The sequence below is a fragment of the Theobroma umbraticum genome, unplaced genomic scaffold (assembly GCF_002168275.2).
Source record: "Theobroma umbraticum cultivar Fairchild unplaced genomic scaffold, ASM216827v3 scaffold_147.0, whole genome shotgun sequence".
NCBI lineage: Eukaryota > Viridiplantae > Streptophyta > Magnoliopsida > Malvales > Malvaceae > Theobroma > Theobroma umbraticum.
Window position 1 is genome coordinate 3,716,294 of NW_018397259.1, and position 13,724 is coordinate 3,730,017.

Sequence of the window (13,724 nt, forward strand, 5' to 3'; positions counted from 1 at the left end):
TTGAAACAGATCTTTCTTTTCCTCTGCTTATCAATATCGGCGTCAATTTCCCTATTATTCACCATCACCGAAAAAGTATTGATGACAATAAATGTCATCTTATGGCATTGATCTAGAGCATGTTAAATTTATATAACCAGAAACAATTACAGGAGGAGTGCGTGATGGCGGATAAATAATCGCCAGCCCCATTTATTCAAAGATATAACTGAGAAAAGAAAAAGGTCCACAAGCTTTATTTGCTCAAATTATGAGCATCCAGATGAACATGTTGAAGTACTGAGTAATTGGTGGCTGGCAGTTACTGTATCTGCTATCATTCTTCATTGTCCTTGTTACTTCCTTCACCTTTCAAGAACTGCTTGAACCAAATTGCAGATGATTTAGGATGCCGAGTGAGGCCATTTTTGTAATCCACATATACCAAACCAAAGCGCTTGGTGTAGCCATGACTCCACTCAAAGTTGTCCAGCAATGACCATGCAAAAAATCCCCTCACATCTACTCCATCCCTGTCAATGCAACTCAAAGAAAAGGAAAAAGTTCATCATTTCTTCCTTCTGAAGCATATTTTTATCAAATTCACAATGATTTATTTGCTCTCCATGACAAAACAATGAGGTAATCTATGCATAATGTATATTTTAATCAGATGAATGCTAGTACTTTATTTGAAGTACTTTTTGGTTTATATATATATGATCAGAGATAGAAGGTTAATATCATGATATATAGGTGGAAAGGGTATTTACTTACTTGATTGCTTGAGCAACGGCGGCAAGGTATCCTTTGTAAAAACGAACCCTCAGTTTGTCATCAAGCATCTCATGGAGAGGGGCAGTGTCATTTTCCTCATCGTCCATACCTAAATAAATTGCAGGCATTGAAGTTGTTGTATCTTATAAATCCAAGGCATATCAACGAAAGCTCTTGATCTGTAGAAACTAACTATGTTGTATGAAAAATGAAGTTTAAATTGTCCTCTTGACAAACTCTCCCATATTTCCAGCATGAAAGAGATTTTTGTGCGGGATATCATGAATTTTCATATCAAATTCATAAGTATTTCTTCCTCTATGCAAATTAGACGCAATCATATATCATTTACATAGAATTGCATACCATTCTCAGTGATATATATTGGCAAATTACTGTATGTATCTGCTATGTAATTGAGAACCTTCCGCATGCCCCAAGGAACAACATAGAGCCAGTCTGATGCTGCCTGCCGTAAAGAAAATCTGTTCAAAGACTGGAAATTCTATATATGGTACTCTCAAAACCAAGTATACTTATGGCATGTACACATGACAGAGAGAGACAGAGTATCATACCTTTTCACCAATCATGTCGCCATCTTCCCATTCCACTGTGTCAATAAGCAAGAGCGTTAATGATATGATGAAGAACCCAATAAAATGACTGTGAAATTTTGGAAATCAATTCTGGTGTTGATCATTACCAATTTTCTCAATCTGTTGCGCTTTGTGAAAATGACCTTCTTCAGCACTCTCCGCTGCATGAGATACTAACCTTGACGTATACTGATTTAGACCAACAAAGTCCATGGAGCTACTAAGTAACTCCTGGTCTTCCTCTGTGAACTCTGGAAGCTGATCCCTGAGTCGCTCACGCATGCTTTTAGGATAGTCGCCAAAATACAATGGGTGCAAGAACCTGTAGCAGTTAACAAAACATACATTGAGACAACAGCAAGAAAGGTCTCCAAAAGGTTGATTTTTGAAAAGGAAGAACAGGGCAAAAATAAGATATTTCCCTGAATTAACATGTAACATGAGCTATTTTCTATCTCAAAACCAAATTCAGGCACAGTTGCAGTGAGTAAAATTTGAAATGGCAAAAAGCTGACAAGCAAAACCAGAGGCATAACTTAATAAGAGATTTCAGATAACCTGCCTGCAGTGCAACCCATATAATCGTGCTACTGTGGAGCTAAGTGTTTTCTTCTTTTGACTCACAATGGTTCAATGATAAGGTGTCCTTAGTTCATATGATTTTTACACATTTTGTGGAGTTTTAAGTGTGTGACAAGAGAATTGGAATAGATTAAGTGTCTGATCATACCAGAAAACAAAGAAATGCAGAGTTCCAGCTAAATGAGGATTTATTTTGTGATACTTAGTATATAAACATTATTAGAAAAGCAGTATTTGAAAACAAACAGTTTCAGCATTTGATCATAGATCAAGAACCTGTAAGTCACGGAGGTCAGTCAAAAACATCAACAGCTTCTTATCCTATTTGGGTAATCCCAGTGTGTAATATATTAGAATAAGCTCTGTACATAGAAACAGCACAAAGAAAATAACAGCCTGAGGATAAAAAATTCAGATGTTCTCACATATCCGTTTTCAGATAAGTGTGATCAACCAGAGTTTCAAAAACAATTCATGGTGGATGCTTCCAAATTAAATTCCAATTGAAAATACATGAACTTCACAAACAGTAGGCTTTTTCTATTTTGTGCTTTAGAATTCAAGTGCATATAGGTGAATGCATTTAGATACTTTCAATCTTTTCTTATAGAAAAAATAGTAACACTGATGGAGTATGAGAGAAACTACCATCCAAGCTGAAATTCAACACGCCTAACTGCAGCACATTTGTCCTCCAATTTATCTGAATTAGCCTCTGCCCATTCACAATCCAGCACTATTCCTATCTGGCCCCCTTGCTTATCCTACAAAATAGGTACAGCAACAGCAGCAACAGCAAAATAGAAGGTTACTTTCATAGCCATACAAATATTTTAGTTTATTTTCCCCAGTAAATGCAAATAACTAGTTCTTTCCATTGGACAGCATCTCTGTATACAACTCTGATCATTTGAAATGCCAAATCATAGCCAAGAAACCAGACAAAGAGATCATGCCATTACATTAGGTGAACAAAAATAAGAACATGCTAAAAGAAGAAGTGAAAACAGGATGAAAGTATAGAACGTTTTCAAAAAGGTAACTAAGTTAATCAAAAGAAGAAACTCAGTAGTAGCAAAGTATTGTACCTTGTACTTGCTATGGTATACGGAAACAGCCGCAGCATGCGCCAAAATCATATGGTGTGCAGCTAAATATGTTTCTGCTGATGAATTTTCGCTTCTACCAGGAGCAGATGTTCCAGTATCATATCCTCCCACAGCAATATGCAGTGGCTCATTTATAGTAGTCCAGGTCTCGACTCTATCTCCGAAATGTGCAAAGCAAGTATCTGCATAGATAGCAAAGTATTCTCTGGACATTGGCCAGATGAATAACATCTATTACTCCTTAAATGTTGCATGAGATGGAAAAGTTTAACAATGCCATGCCCAAAAACATAATTCAATAAGATATGGCCTTCATTAATGCTCAAGACACAAAGAAATGGATGAAGCAAATGCATTCATGTTAAAAGGCATACACGAAACTTATCATAGGATGAGCTTAAATCATTAATCATTATTTTATATATAAAAGTATCGATTTTACAAGTATAAATAAAGAAAATTCCTATTAAATTAAAATGCTGATTTTTTTATTTATTTTCTTATTAATTGAAATCCTTATTTCAATAAATTTTCCTCAATTAATAATTTATTCTTAATTATATTTGAATAATTGTGTTTGCCATTATCTTATTTCACGTGTTCTTCATTATTATCTAATCCTTATATATATACTAGTTAAGGACTTTAATAAGTACTTGAACTCCAAATTGAATTAATTTCTCATACCTAAAGTTATAGTACCAAATGTTTATTATTTAATATATAATAAGTGAAAAAAATTGACATCACCTGATATATTATAATTGAATTAGATAAAAGAATTGTTGTTTTCTTTCCTTCATTTTGTGATTTTTATTTTCTTATTATTTAATGTCATCCTTTTGCTATTAAATTTGAATTAATTTTGAATGATATATATTATATTATATAATATGCTTTCTAAGTAAAAGTTTTGATTGGTGACGGCACTATTAAAAAATTTATTTGATAACTATATATTCAATATCTTCGGACAATAATTGAATTTTTTTTATGAATTCTATTAAAAATATTAAAACAAGCAATGAGATATAAACAATTCAATAAATTTAGTTTTCCTATAGATTCTAGAAGAGATGAAAATAACTAAAATATGAATTAAAAACATTATTGCATCCATGCATGCTCCCTTACATAGAAAAAGGTATTAATAAAACTTTCATATATATGCTATAAAAATATTAAATGGTGATATTAGGACATATATTTGATAAATGATATGATATATTTTGTAATCTATACATTCTCTGTTACAGTATAATAATATGCAAGTAAATTAAAAAAATTAAACATATTAAAACTTCCACCAAAATAAAAAAAAAAATTTATTCATAATGTAAACACTTACACAATTTGCTTATTTAACCACCCCCCCATTGAATCATGAAGATGCAATGGAAGATCCCAATGATGCAAAGTCACATAGGGCTTGATACCTGTAAGTGTAAAGCCAATGTTCTTTAAAATGTATATCATCTATTGCATTTAGAAGGAAATGAAGCACAAATAGCATCATACCCTTTTCAAGAAGGGCATCAATCACTTTGTTGTAGAAAGCAATTCCCTCTTCATTCGCTTTGGTTCCCAAACCATCTGCAAGTATCAATGCAAAAGTATTCATGCTTCATCATTAACATGCTGCAGGTAACACTATAAAGATAAAGCAATAAAGGTCATCAAATAAGTGACTGTTCTATAACTCTTTGTGAACATGATGATTGATGAAGTCATGGACTAGTATTAGAAACAGTCCTCATATTATAATGTTTTGTTCTTCAAAGAAATACTCAATAACCCATAACCCGTTGCAGTCCCATGGCTTAGAGGCACAGTACACATGGCATTCCCTTCAATTTTTAAGTTGCCCTTCCGTTTTCCATGTCAGAGTTGTAGCAGATTCCAGCATTTTTGTTTTGGTATAATTAATTCATCCATTGAAAAGGTCTCCAAGATAATTATCTTAAAGCTGAAACTTTGATGCATACAGCTTTTACACACATTTGTACCACCTGATTCACTATCTAAGTACAGAGCGAATCGACAATCTTATCTATTGTAAGCAATTGCTGCTTAGAACACTGGTGCAGCATTTCTTTTTTGTTGGGAGAAAAGCTCTGAATTAATACAGATAGTTTATTGTTAGGAGTTTACTCAATTCTATAAATAAAACCCACTTGGATTACCAGCCAATCAAGTCTCTGTTAGCCAAATCTACGTATCATTCATCAAAACTATAGGGGAAAACAAGCATATGCCAAATGAATGCTCAATGCTATATTACATTCTACCATGGTAATGATACATCTGCAAAGTTGAGACTAAAACTAAAACTAAAATCTTGAGCAGATGGGCATACCTGGGAAGATACGAGGCCATGATATGGAAAATCTGTAAGCACGGAACCCCAGCTCAGATATAAGGTCGATGTCTTCCTGTATGTCACCATTAATTTTAGACACTCAAAAGAAAAGAAATTTACAGATAGGCAAAAGTGAATGGTTGGGGGGGCATGAATATAAAAACCAAATATGCAGGCGTATCAACTCATGTATGCAAAGGCCAAAAGTAAAAGCTGCCAAAGTTTAGCAGTCAGCAGAGTAAAAATGGGGGGAAAACCAAGCAAAAAAAGCAAGTCGACCATAGCTAGTACCTACAATACTTACCTTGTATCGGTGGTAATGATCCACTGCCACATCAGCATTGCTTCCATCAATAATTTTTCCTAATGATGCAAGAAAGATGAACAAAAACTTTGTAACTTGAGTTAGTATCATTTGCAGGTAGGGCTTTTAAGGGAGACAATGAATAAGTAAAATCTTCAAAGAAGGAGAACATGTTGTCAGCTGCTATTTTAGTATATACATATTAGTACGTAAGGGTTAAGAAATGAGGGGCTTGTTATTATATTCAAGTATGCGTACCTTCGGTGTGTGCAAAAACGTCCCATATGCTTGCACCCCTGCCACCCTCCTTGCAGCCTCCTTCAATCTGAAAACGAGAAACCAGTGAGTTGATGCCCGATTTTCTGTCTGATCCTAATAAATAGATACCAGCACCAGTGATGTGGGTGTTGTTCAAGGCAATTCAACTCAAGTTGCAGTGAGGGGAAATTAAATACTCTGATTCTGTCCAGGCTTACTCTGTTCTGTCTTTTCTTTACCTTTTATATAGAAGATTTCAAGCAAGTTACACTGATATGGCCAGTATATATATATATATGCAGAGGAGGGAAAGATGTCTTCTAATCAGAGACAAGACAAGTCATAGAGTCTTTGGTTCAAGCAGCAAGCAGAGACTCCACTAATGATGTCCATTTAAGAACATTAAAAAATTGCCAAGATATTTCATTCTATGTTAGAGTTACACAGTTATTTTCATTAAAAAAATTATAAAAATATCTTTTAAGTGTGAATGGAAAAGATATTTTCTGAATTTAATATAATGTGATAATTTTATTAAATAAAATTAATGACATAGCTTGTTTTGGAATGAAAACTTAAAACCATAGAAGGTTGCTACTGTAATTTATCCTTATTTTAGTCATACATCAACAAGTCAAATAACTTTGTGATGCATCAAGGGAATTCAAGCCATCCCACAAAAATAATGATTCTCAAAATTTTACCAAAATATTTGAAGCTATGAATTAATAAAATTAAAAGATATGAAACAAAAAAATTTTATGAAAGGACATATAGTAGTAGAATTACAATCATATAACTGAACAAATATATATATATAGCATACAAAGGGGTGTATGAAAGTAAAGGCAGACCTTTTACTCATTTCAGATTAATGATCAATAGTGAACGAGAAAAGGAATATAAAGATGAAAACTGATCATTATCCCTTTGAAATCCCTTAAGAGCAAATGATTGCAAAGAATCAATACATATGATCAGAATTTGTGAGCAATAAGATGATAAACATGAACAAGAAAGACATGCAGAAGAAGAAACCTGGTAGGAAGAAGTCGCAACACCAAAGACAAAGTCAGGAGGGAAGTCAGGTCGAGAGACTTGTTTGCTGTTGGAACCATCTTCTTCATCTTCCTTCAAAACATGCTTCTTCTTAGCCATCTTCTCTTGTTAAGGAATGAGAGTGATAGAGAGAGAGGCATTAGCCTATATATGTTTATATACCCCAAGGGTACATCAGCTTTTGCTTCCCACTACTGTTTGGAGGTGGTTAATTAGCCGCATAAGCATTTTGGCGCCAACTATAATCTCTAGCTAACTTCATTATATTTATAATAGTAATCCAGTTATATACTGATTTGCTTGATTTATTTTATTAGTTTCTTATACAAAATATAATAATTAATCGTATTTGAAATTTTTATAAATTATTACCTAAATTATGTATTTAGATATACATAATTCATACTCTAAAAATTTCAACCTTTGATTAATTAAGAAAAATTAATTATATTTTTAAAATTTTATCAACTTCAAGTGCTTTCACCAAAACATTACAACTTCTTTTAATTTAATTGTTCAAAATTGGAAGTCCACATAATACTTTATCTCAATGGTATGGTGGCCATAAAAGCTTTAAGACTTAATTATTATATATATGTTTGATCAAATTTTATATTGAATTTTCTCCAGTTATATAAAATTGTGAATGATCCAATGTTGATTGGTGATGAACATCTTGCAAGATAGTTCAAAGGATATAAGATCAGAGGGCAAATATTGTTTAAAATCTACCCAAATATCATTTGTTTAATACCTAGAAAATAACATATGTTTATTAAACTAGGAAAGCATATGTATCTCATAATAATCATATAAAAAAATATGTACTTGCTTGATATGGTTATGTGTGGACAAATTGGGCATGGATTTAGTTAGTGCTTGTCCTTCAAAGGTGATGTTTTGGCCTTTTTAAAACAGTGAAAGGCTATACATATATATATATATATTTATTTATTTATATATTTATTTATTTTCCAAGCATCTAATTCTGATTCCCATTATCTTTGCATCTATATATGCTTTGCATTAGCCGTTAGATTCTTTACATGAAAGAAGAAGAAGAAAAAAGAGTCTAATTGTATATCTTTGGAATACGATGCCTGCCCAAATGAAATTAACGTGGGAACTTTAGTCTAATACTTTTTTTATATAATTCCCTACCGTTCTTGATAGCTTTGAAACATACCCTCCAACCATATGGGAATCAACTTTACCTTTCTCATCCAATTCCTTGCATTTTGGGTGTCTCTTTTTTTAATGATACAATAATAATTAAATAAACAAATCGCGTAAGATCATAATTGATCGTTAAAATATGAGGATCAGCAAACTTGATCCGAACTTAACTCATGAATTCCTCTACTCTTTGGCTATTTTAGTTGAATTAAGCAATAAAAAAGTACATTAATCTAGGTAGTTTTGATTAATATATAGTCGAGATTAAGTTAATCAAATAAACAAAATTAAAAAAAAAAGCTCTTAAAACAATCATGAGCATTGGATCAAAAGTAGGTTGTCTTTGGAGAATTATATATATATATATATTCTTGATTGTTCATAAGATGTGAGGAACTTGGTTAGAAAATAGAAATGGCATCCCAGAAAAGAAAGGGAACATTTCACATTTGGTGACTAAGAAGAAGAGCCTACAGTGTCCTTCCATTGAACCCACAAACAAAGGTGGCATGACAATATAAAATTAAAAGGAGTTTATCACTTCCTTTTTGTCTTGAAGGTGTAAGCAATACACAATTAGATGTGACCCAACTGATGATGACTCTGGCGAAAAGTCCCCTTTGCTTCTCAGTGCTCGTAAGGCTACTCACATGAAATTGTTTCATGCTTAGTAAAGAAAACTATAATTTGGGAATAAAAAATTTATTTTGTTTCTAAATTTAAATAAATAAACTAAAGATAATATTTATAAATTAAAAATATTTAAATTCAAAAGCAAAGGACTTAATTAATTGAAATAGATGAAATTTGAGTCGATTCAATTTAACATTTAAAATGCAAGAATCATATGCAACCTTAATTTGAGTCTCTTTACACCTAGACTTTTTGTTTAATTTTTATCTCAATCAATAAAAAAAAGATTTTGTTTTATATAATTATAGCAAATAATTGAATTTTAGATTCCTTTCAATAAACTCAAATTAATGTTTATTTTTCTTATTTATAACAGGATATGGTGATATATATTCAATCAAATAAAATAATTCTCTAATGTATTTAAAAGAAAATAATATTCTTTTTTACTCTAAAAAGAGAGTGTTACACGTGTATATATATATAACTTAAGACAGCTACTTATCCAATTATTTTCATATAAATGTTAACAAAAACTAAAATTCGTTTGTGTTTCTGTAAATTCCTCTGAGGAACCACACTGAATCGGCAAATGTATCTTTGAACAATCATAGACGATTTCTGTCAGCGGCAATCTAAACCGTCCACATTCCTTTCGCCTAGGAATTTGACAGAACCAACGGTTCTGATAATTTGAAACGTGGCATTGTAACTAACCGGACAGCAAGCTGCCCTTTTCTCTGTTTCCATCGAATTTTTTTCCCATTAACCAAACAGAAAAGTTCTCTCTCTCTCTCTCTCTCTCTCTTAAACATGTATGTGGAGCCCAGTGTATGATCTTTCGATCTTCAGCTGTAAAAACCATAAAATTCAGTAAGTTTTTTTTTCCTACATTATTTTAATGAATGTTTCTTATGTAATGAGAATTTTGGAGGGAAGTTACTCGAAGGATTGATCCAAGTGGCTGTAAATTCTCTAGAATAAATTTCAAAACCCAAAATTGAATGCTGGTAATTATTTTGTCTTTAGAATCAGGAGATGGGTTTGTCTTAAATATCAAAATGGTGGGCTTTTTGAGTTCAAAGCTCCTTTTATAATCTTTATTTTGTGGAAACATGTGATCTTGGTGATCTGATATTTATGTGATTTATGGAAAAGATTATGAAATAAAATAAAAAAGGTTGAGTTTCTGCCAACTTTTATGTTCTTTCTTTTTTTTTTTGTATTTATGATGTCACTAAGTGATGTTAATTATATATTTGCCAAGTTCACTGCACTTTATCAAAAGAAGGAACAAAAATTATTCACTGTTAATTGTTTGAACCTACCTTAGTTTGACGATTGTAGTTTCCTATTGAAATGAATTTAAAAGTTCTGAATTTTAAGCAGAAAATCTTTGTCTCAGGTTAATTGTAGAGAGTGGAGATGGACTTACATACTTTCTGCTTCAGTTTGTGTGTTAATACTTATAAGAATTGAAAGTAATTCCTTAGTGCTTTTTTTTTCTTATATATTGCAGTGGAAACTGAACTCGATAATGGTGTTCAACTTGAACAAACTGATGTTACTCGTGGTGAGGTGTTAGATGATTTGACTGATAAGGAGCATCAGCTTGGTAATGATGTTCAACTCGAACAAACTGATAATGATATTCGTGGTGAGGTGTTAGATAATGCAACTAATTTTGAGCACCATCTTGGTAATGATGGAACAAAGGCCGGAAGTTCTGTTCCATATGGCTCCCAGGTTGAAGAAAATGATAAAATAACTCTAAATTCTTCTGGAGTTCAGTTAACTGTGGTTGAAGGGGATGAACCGTATGTAGGTCAGGAGTTCGAAAATGAAGCGGCAGCACATGCATTTTATAGTGCATATGGCATGCGGATGGGTTTCATAACCCGTATGAACTATCATAATCGATCTAAAATTGATGGATCCATTGTTTCTCGAGCACTTGTATGTAACAAAGAGGGTTACCGAAAGCCTTATAGGCGTGATGTGAAGAATGTTAGGTCACGGGCACCTACTAGGGTGGGTTGCAAAGCAATGATATCTATAAGGAAAATGAGTACTGGAAAATGGGTCATTACAAAGTTCGTAAAGGAGCACACTCATCCATTGGCTGGCTGCCAGGCTCAAAAGGCATTGATCTCTAATCAAATCCCAGTAAGTGCTTGTTAAAGTTGTTATTTAATTTGTAATGTAATGATTTTCAATTTTTGCATCTTGCTACAATGGCTACTTGTCTTTTGGTACTTGACTCATATCAAATTCAGTTTGGACACTAAAGAAAACCAAATATTATCTAATTAAATGAAGATGTCTCTTAATTTTTGTTAACTAAAGATGTCTGTGAGCCTTGGTTTACCTGACCTAAATACCAGTTTCACGCTAAATTTTTTGATTGCCTTGACTTGAGCTATTGATGCCAATCCCCATCCTGTTTAGGAATCTTAAAGTTGTTTGCTTGTTGCTTTATCAGATGTTATAGGAAAGTGCTTTACTGCTTATTACTTTTTATTTGAAAATAATAGAAAATAAAATAAAATAAATAAAACAGCAAACACAACAGCACATTAAATTTTCATAAAAATACCTTGTTACTGTAATTAGGCTTCCCACTAATTGCTTAATCACCTCAAAACCAGCTGCAAGTTAGTTTACCTCTTTGACTGTAAGCTACTAATCACTTAATTTGTTTTTGGCTACTCAATAGCATGCAATTTGGAATTTGAATATTGGATTTGGAAATAAAGTTCCTTCAATTACTTTTACATGAAATTCATTTTCAGATATTTTAATATGATTTAATCCGCTGGTTATGGTGTGTAATGGAACTATCTGATTCTTGCACTGTCATTTCTGCAGGATTGAATTATGTCTTTGCAATTCCTTTTTTCTTTTTTCTCCATATAGCTTTGAACACGTCATTTGACCTTGGGACCTTCATTTCAGAGGAGAAGGCTGGCTTCTATTTAGGCTATCCTTTGGTCTACCTTTTTTGATATTTGTGCAGGATTAGTTAAGGAGAATTTTGTCCATCAATCTCTTGCCTTATAAGTGCACTTGTCATTCTGATTTTATTTAGAATTAAGTTTTATCACTTTTTCTGCAAACTTATACACTGTGGATAAAATTTCCTTATAATCCAAATTTTAAGGTCACATAAATTTTCATCAAAGTTAGAGGACTTGTTATCAAATGTGTAAGAAGTCCATGCTATCTGATGTTAGTTTAAAAAGACAAGTTTTTTCGTCCTCTGTTATGCATGTGCATACGTACCAACATACATGTAATGTTACAGATTGCTTTAGGACGTATGATTTGATTAGAGACCTCACTAAACTGTACAATCAGGCCAAGTAAACATTAGGCCTTATTTATCAACTAAGTTGCTCATTTGGTTTTTGCTTCTCCTATTTCTTGTCCTGTAGAATGAAGACAAGAGAGTTCAAGAACTAACTCAACAGCTTCTGATTGAAAGAAAGCGCTCCGCTTCACTTAGAAGATTCATAGACCTTCTATTCAATCACATTGAGGAGCACACACAGGGCCTATCAAAAAGGATCCAGTACATAGTAGATAGCGTGAATAAGATTGAATCTGAAGGGAAAAATAGATAGTGTGAACAATATTGAAGCTGGAGGTCTAACCTTCTGAACCTCAGGTACTTTTGCTATTGCAATGCAAAATGTGCATATTCCTTTGGGCTTTTGGTCCATGCTAAAAAGAATATTTTAACACGTAAAGCATGTTCAATAGATTAATTCTACACCCAGTTTCTTGTTTTGCAGTTCCCAAGAGCCCAACCTTGTATATTAGTTTTGTAAATTTTACTCATTGAGGAAAATAATTAGCTTGATTTAATTTTCTATACTCACAAAGTCTACTTCCTTTGGCTATCAAGTAAAGCTTTTCAGTGCATTGTGTGCAAATCTAAAATATGAAAGAACAAGCAAAATATTGGAGCACAAAACATCTGAAAAATAGATGTAAATTCTAGTAGTTGAATTTTCAAAAAGACATTTTGATTTCTCTCCTTCATGGAGCAAAATGGAGAGCATTCTTGGTTTTCATGCTTTTTCCTCTAAAAAAGATTAAACTTTATAGTGTCTATGTGGCCAAAGTACTCATCAACTAGATTAGCAACCATTTCTGGCTGGCTGGTGAAATGCCAAATGAAATGATTGCATAATTCTTAGCTGCAATGCCATTGTAGGTGTGTGCTTGTTGGGACAATGCATTCTTGTCTGTTGATGTAGTGTAGACTTGCAAGATTCTATTCAGTGTTTGACAGGTTTCTCCCTAGGGCTAACCGTACCTCAAACAGTTTGATCTCACGTACGGGGATTGAAGCGCAATGCACATCTTTAACCAAAGATGCATTGTAGGAAGAAGGTAAGGAAAGACCAAAACACATTTGTATCAGAGCAAACAAAAGATTTCAACATCCTAGATCCTCAATTGTTTAAAGAATGTTTCTTGAAAGGCACAAAAGAATATAGAGAAGTAAATGTCAGAGATGTGGGGTGAATGCATTTTTGTACTACATCCTGCACTGTTTTATCTTATTAAATTTGTTCCTGTAAGGCTGTGATTATCAGTAGTTGTTTCCACTGCATATGTTCACTCCTTTTTTTGACAGCTAAGACAATTATGTTAATTTTCCATGAGAATTACAGCAGCACAACTGTTTTCCAAACTTACCATGCCATGACAGTTATACAAACCCCTATTAAGCACAGCAGTAAAAAGGGCCTGCCCTTGTATGAATGTAGCAAACAATGTGCCTCAAATAAAACTTAGCGGTCACAAGACGCCGTTGATGGAAAGTCAGAAGCCACATCTGTTACATCTACCTGAATGTCTACAAAAATACAATAGGTGAC

The 13,724-nt window shown here is 32.9% G+C and overlaps 2 protein-coding genes across 5 annotated transcripts; one reads left to right on the plus strand and one right to left on the minus strand.

Moving 5' to 3' along the window:
• Positions 1–113: 113 nt before the first annotated feature.
• On the minus strand, positions 114–7,165 carry LOC110414973 (beta-glucosidase 42-like). Its single transcript, XM_021426402.2, has 13 exons — positions 7,006–7,165; positions 5,968–6,034; positions 5,710–5,768; positions 5,403–5,478; positions 4,565–4,639; positions 4,395–4,482; positions 3,026–3,251; positions 2,586–2,701; positions 1,463–1,677; positions 1,335–1,369; positions 1,123–1,225; positions 757–865; positions 114–512 (listed from the first exon to the last, which is right to left on the minus strand). Exons 1-13 carry the CDS (start codon positions 7,123–7,125, stop codon positions 317–319), a joined length of 1,485 nt encoding a protein of 494 aa, XP_021282077.1. The 5' UTR covers positions 7,126–7,165; the 3' UTR covers positions 114–316.
• A 2,429-nt stretch (positions 7,166–9,594) lies between these two features.
• LOC110415936 (uncharacterized) lies at positions 9,595–13,658 on the plus strand. 4 transcript variants are annotated; one of them, XM_021427724.2, is made up of 4 exons: positions 9,595–9,708; positions 10,355–11,001; positions 12,270–12,502; positions 13,133–13,658. In XM_021427724.2, exons 1-3 carry the CDS (start codon positions 9,669–9,671, stop codon positions 12,456–12,458), a joined length of 876 nt encoding a protein of 291 aa, XP_021283399.1. In that variant the 5' UTR covers positions 9,595–9,668; the 3' UTR covers positions 12,459–12,502; positions 13,133–13,658. The 4 variants fall into 4 exon arrangements, with proteins under 4 accessions (XP_021283399.1, XP_021283398.1, XP_021283400.1 ...); XM_021427723.2 differs by having other exon boundaries at positions 13,145–13,658; XM_021427725.2 differs by having other exon boundaries at positions 13,166–13,658.
• Positions 13,659–13,724: the final 66 nt, after the last annotated feature.

Bases quoted from the DNA above. Each gene is read 5' to 3' on its own strand.
- LOC110414973 (XM_021426402.2), bottom strand. From the start codon at position 7,125: ATGGCTAAGAAGAAGCATGTTTTGAAGGAAGATGAAGAAGATGGTTCC. The intron at 5,769-5,967 runs GTACGCATACTT...TTGCATCATTAG, and splicing joins CGTTTTTGCACACACCGAAG to GAAAAATTATTGATGGAAGC. The intron at 1,370-1,462 runs GTAATGATCAAC...TTATTGACACAG, and splicing joins GCAACAGATTGAGAAAATTG to TGGAATGGGAAGATGGCGAC.
- LOC110415936 (XM_021427721.2), top strand. From the start codon at position 9,669: ATGATCTTTCGATCTTCAGCTGTAAAAACCATAAAATTCA. The intron at 9,709-10,354 runs GTAAGTTTTTTT...TATATATTGCAG, and splicing joins TGTAAAAACCATAAAATTCA to TGGAAACTGAACTCGATAAT. The intron at 11,002-12,269 runs GTAAGTGCTTGT...CTTGTCCTGTAG, and splicing joins TGATCTCTAATCAAATCCCA to AATGAAGACAAGAGAGTTCA.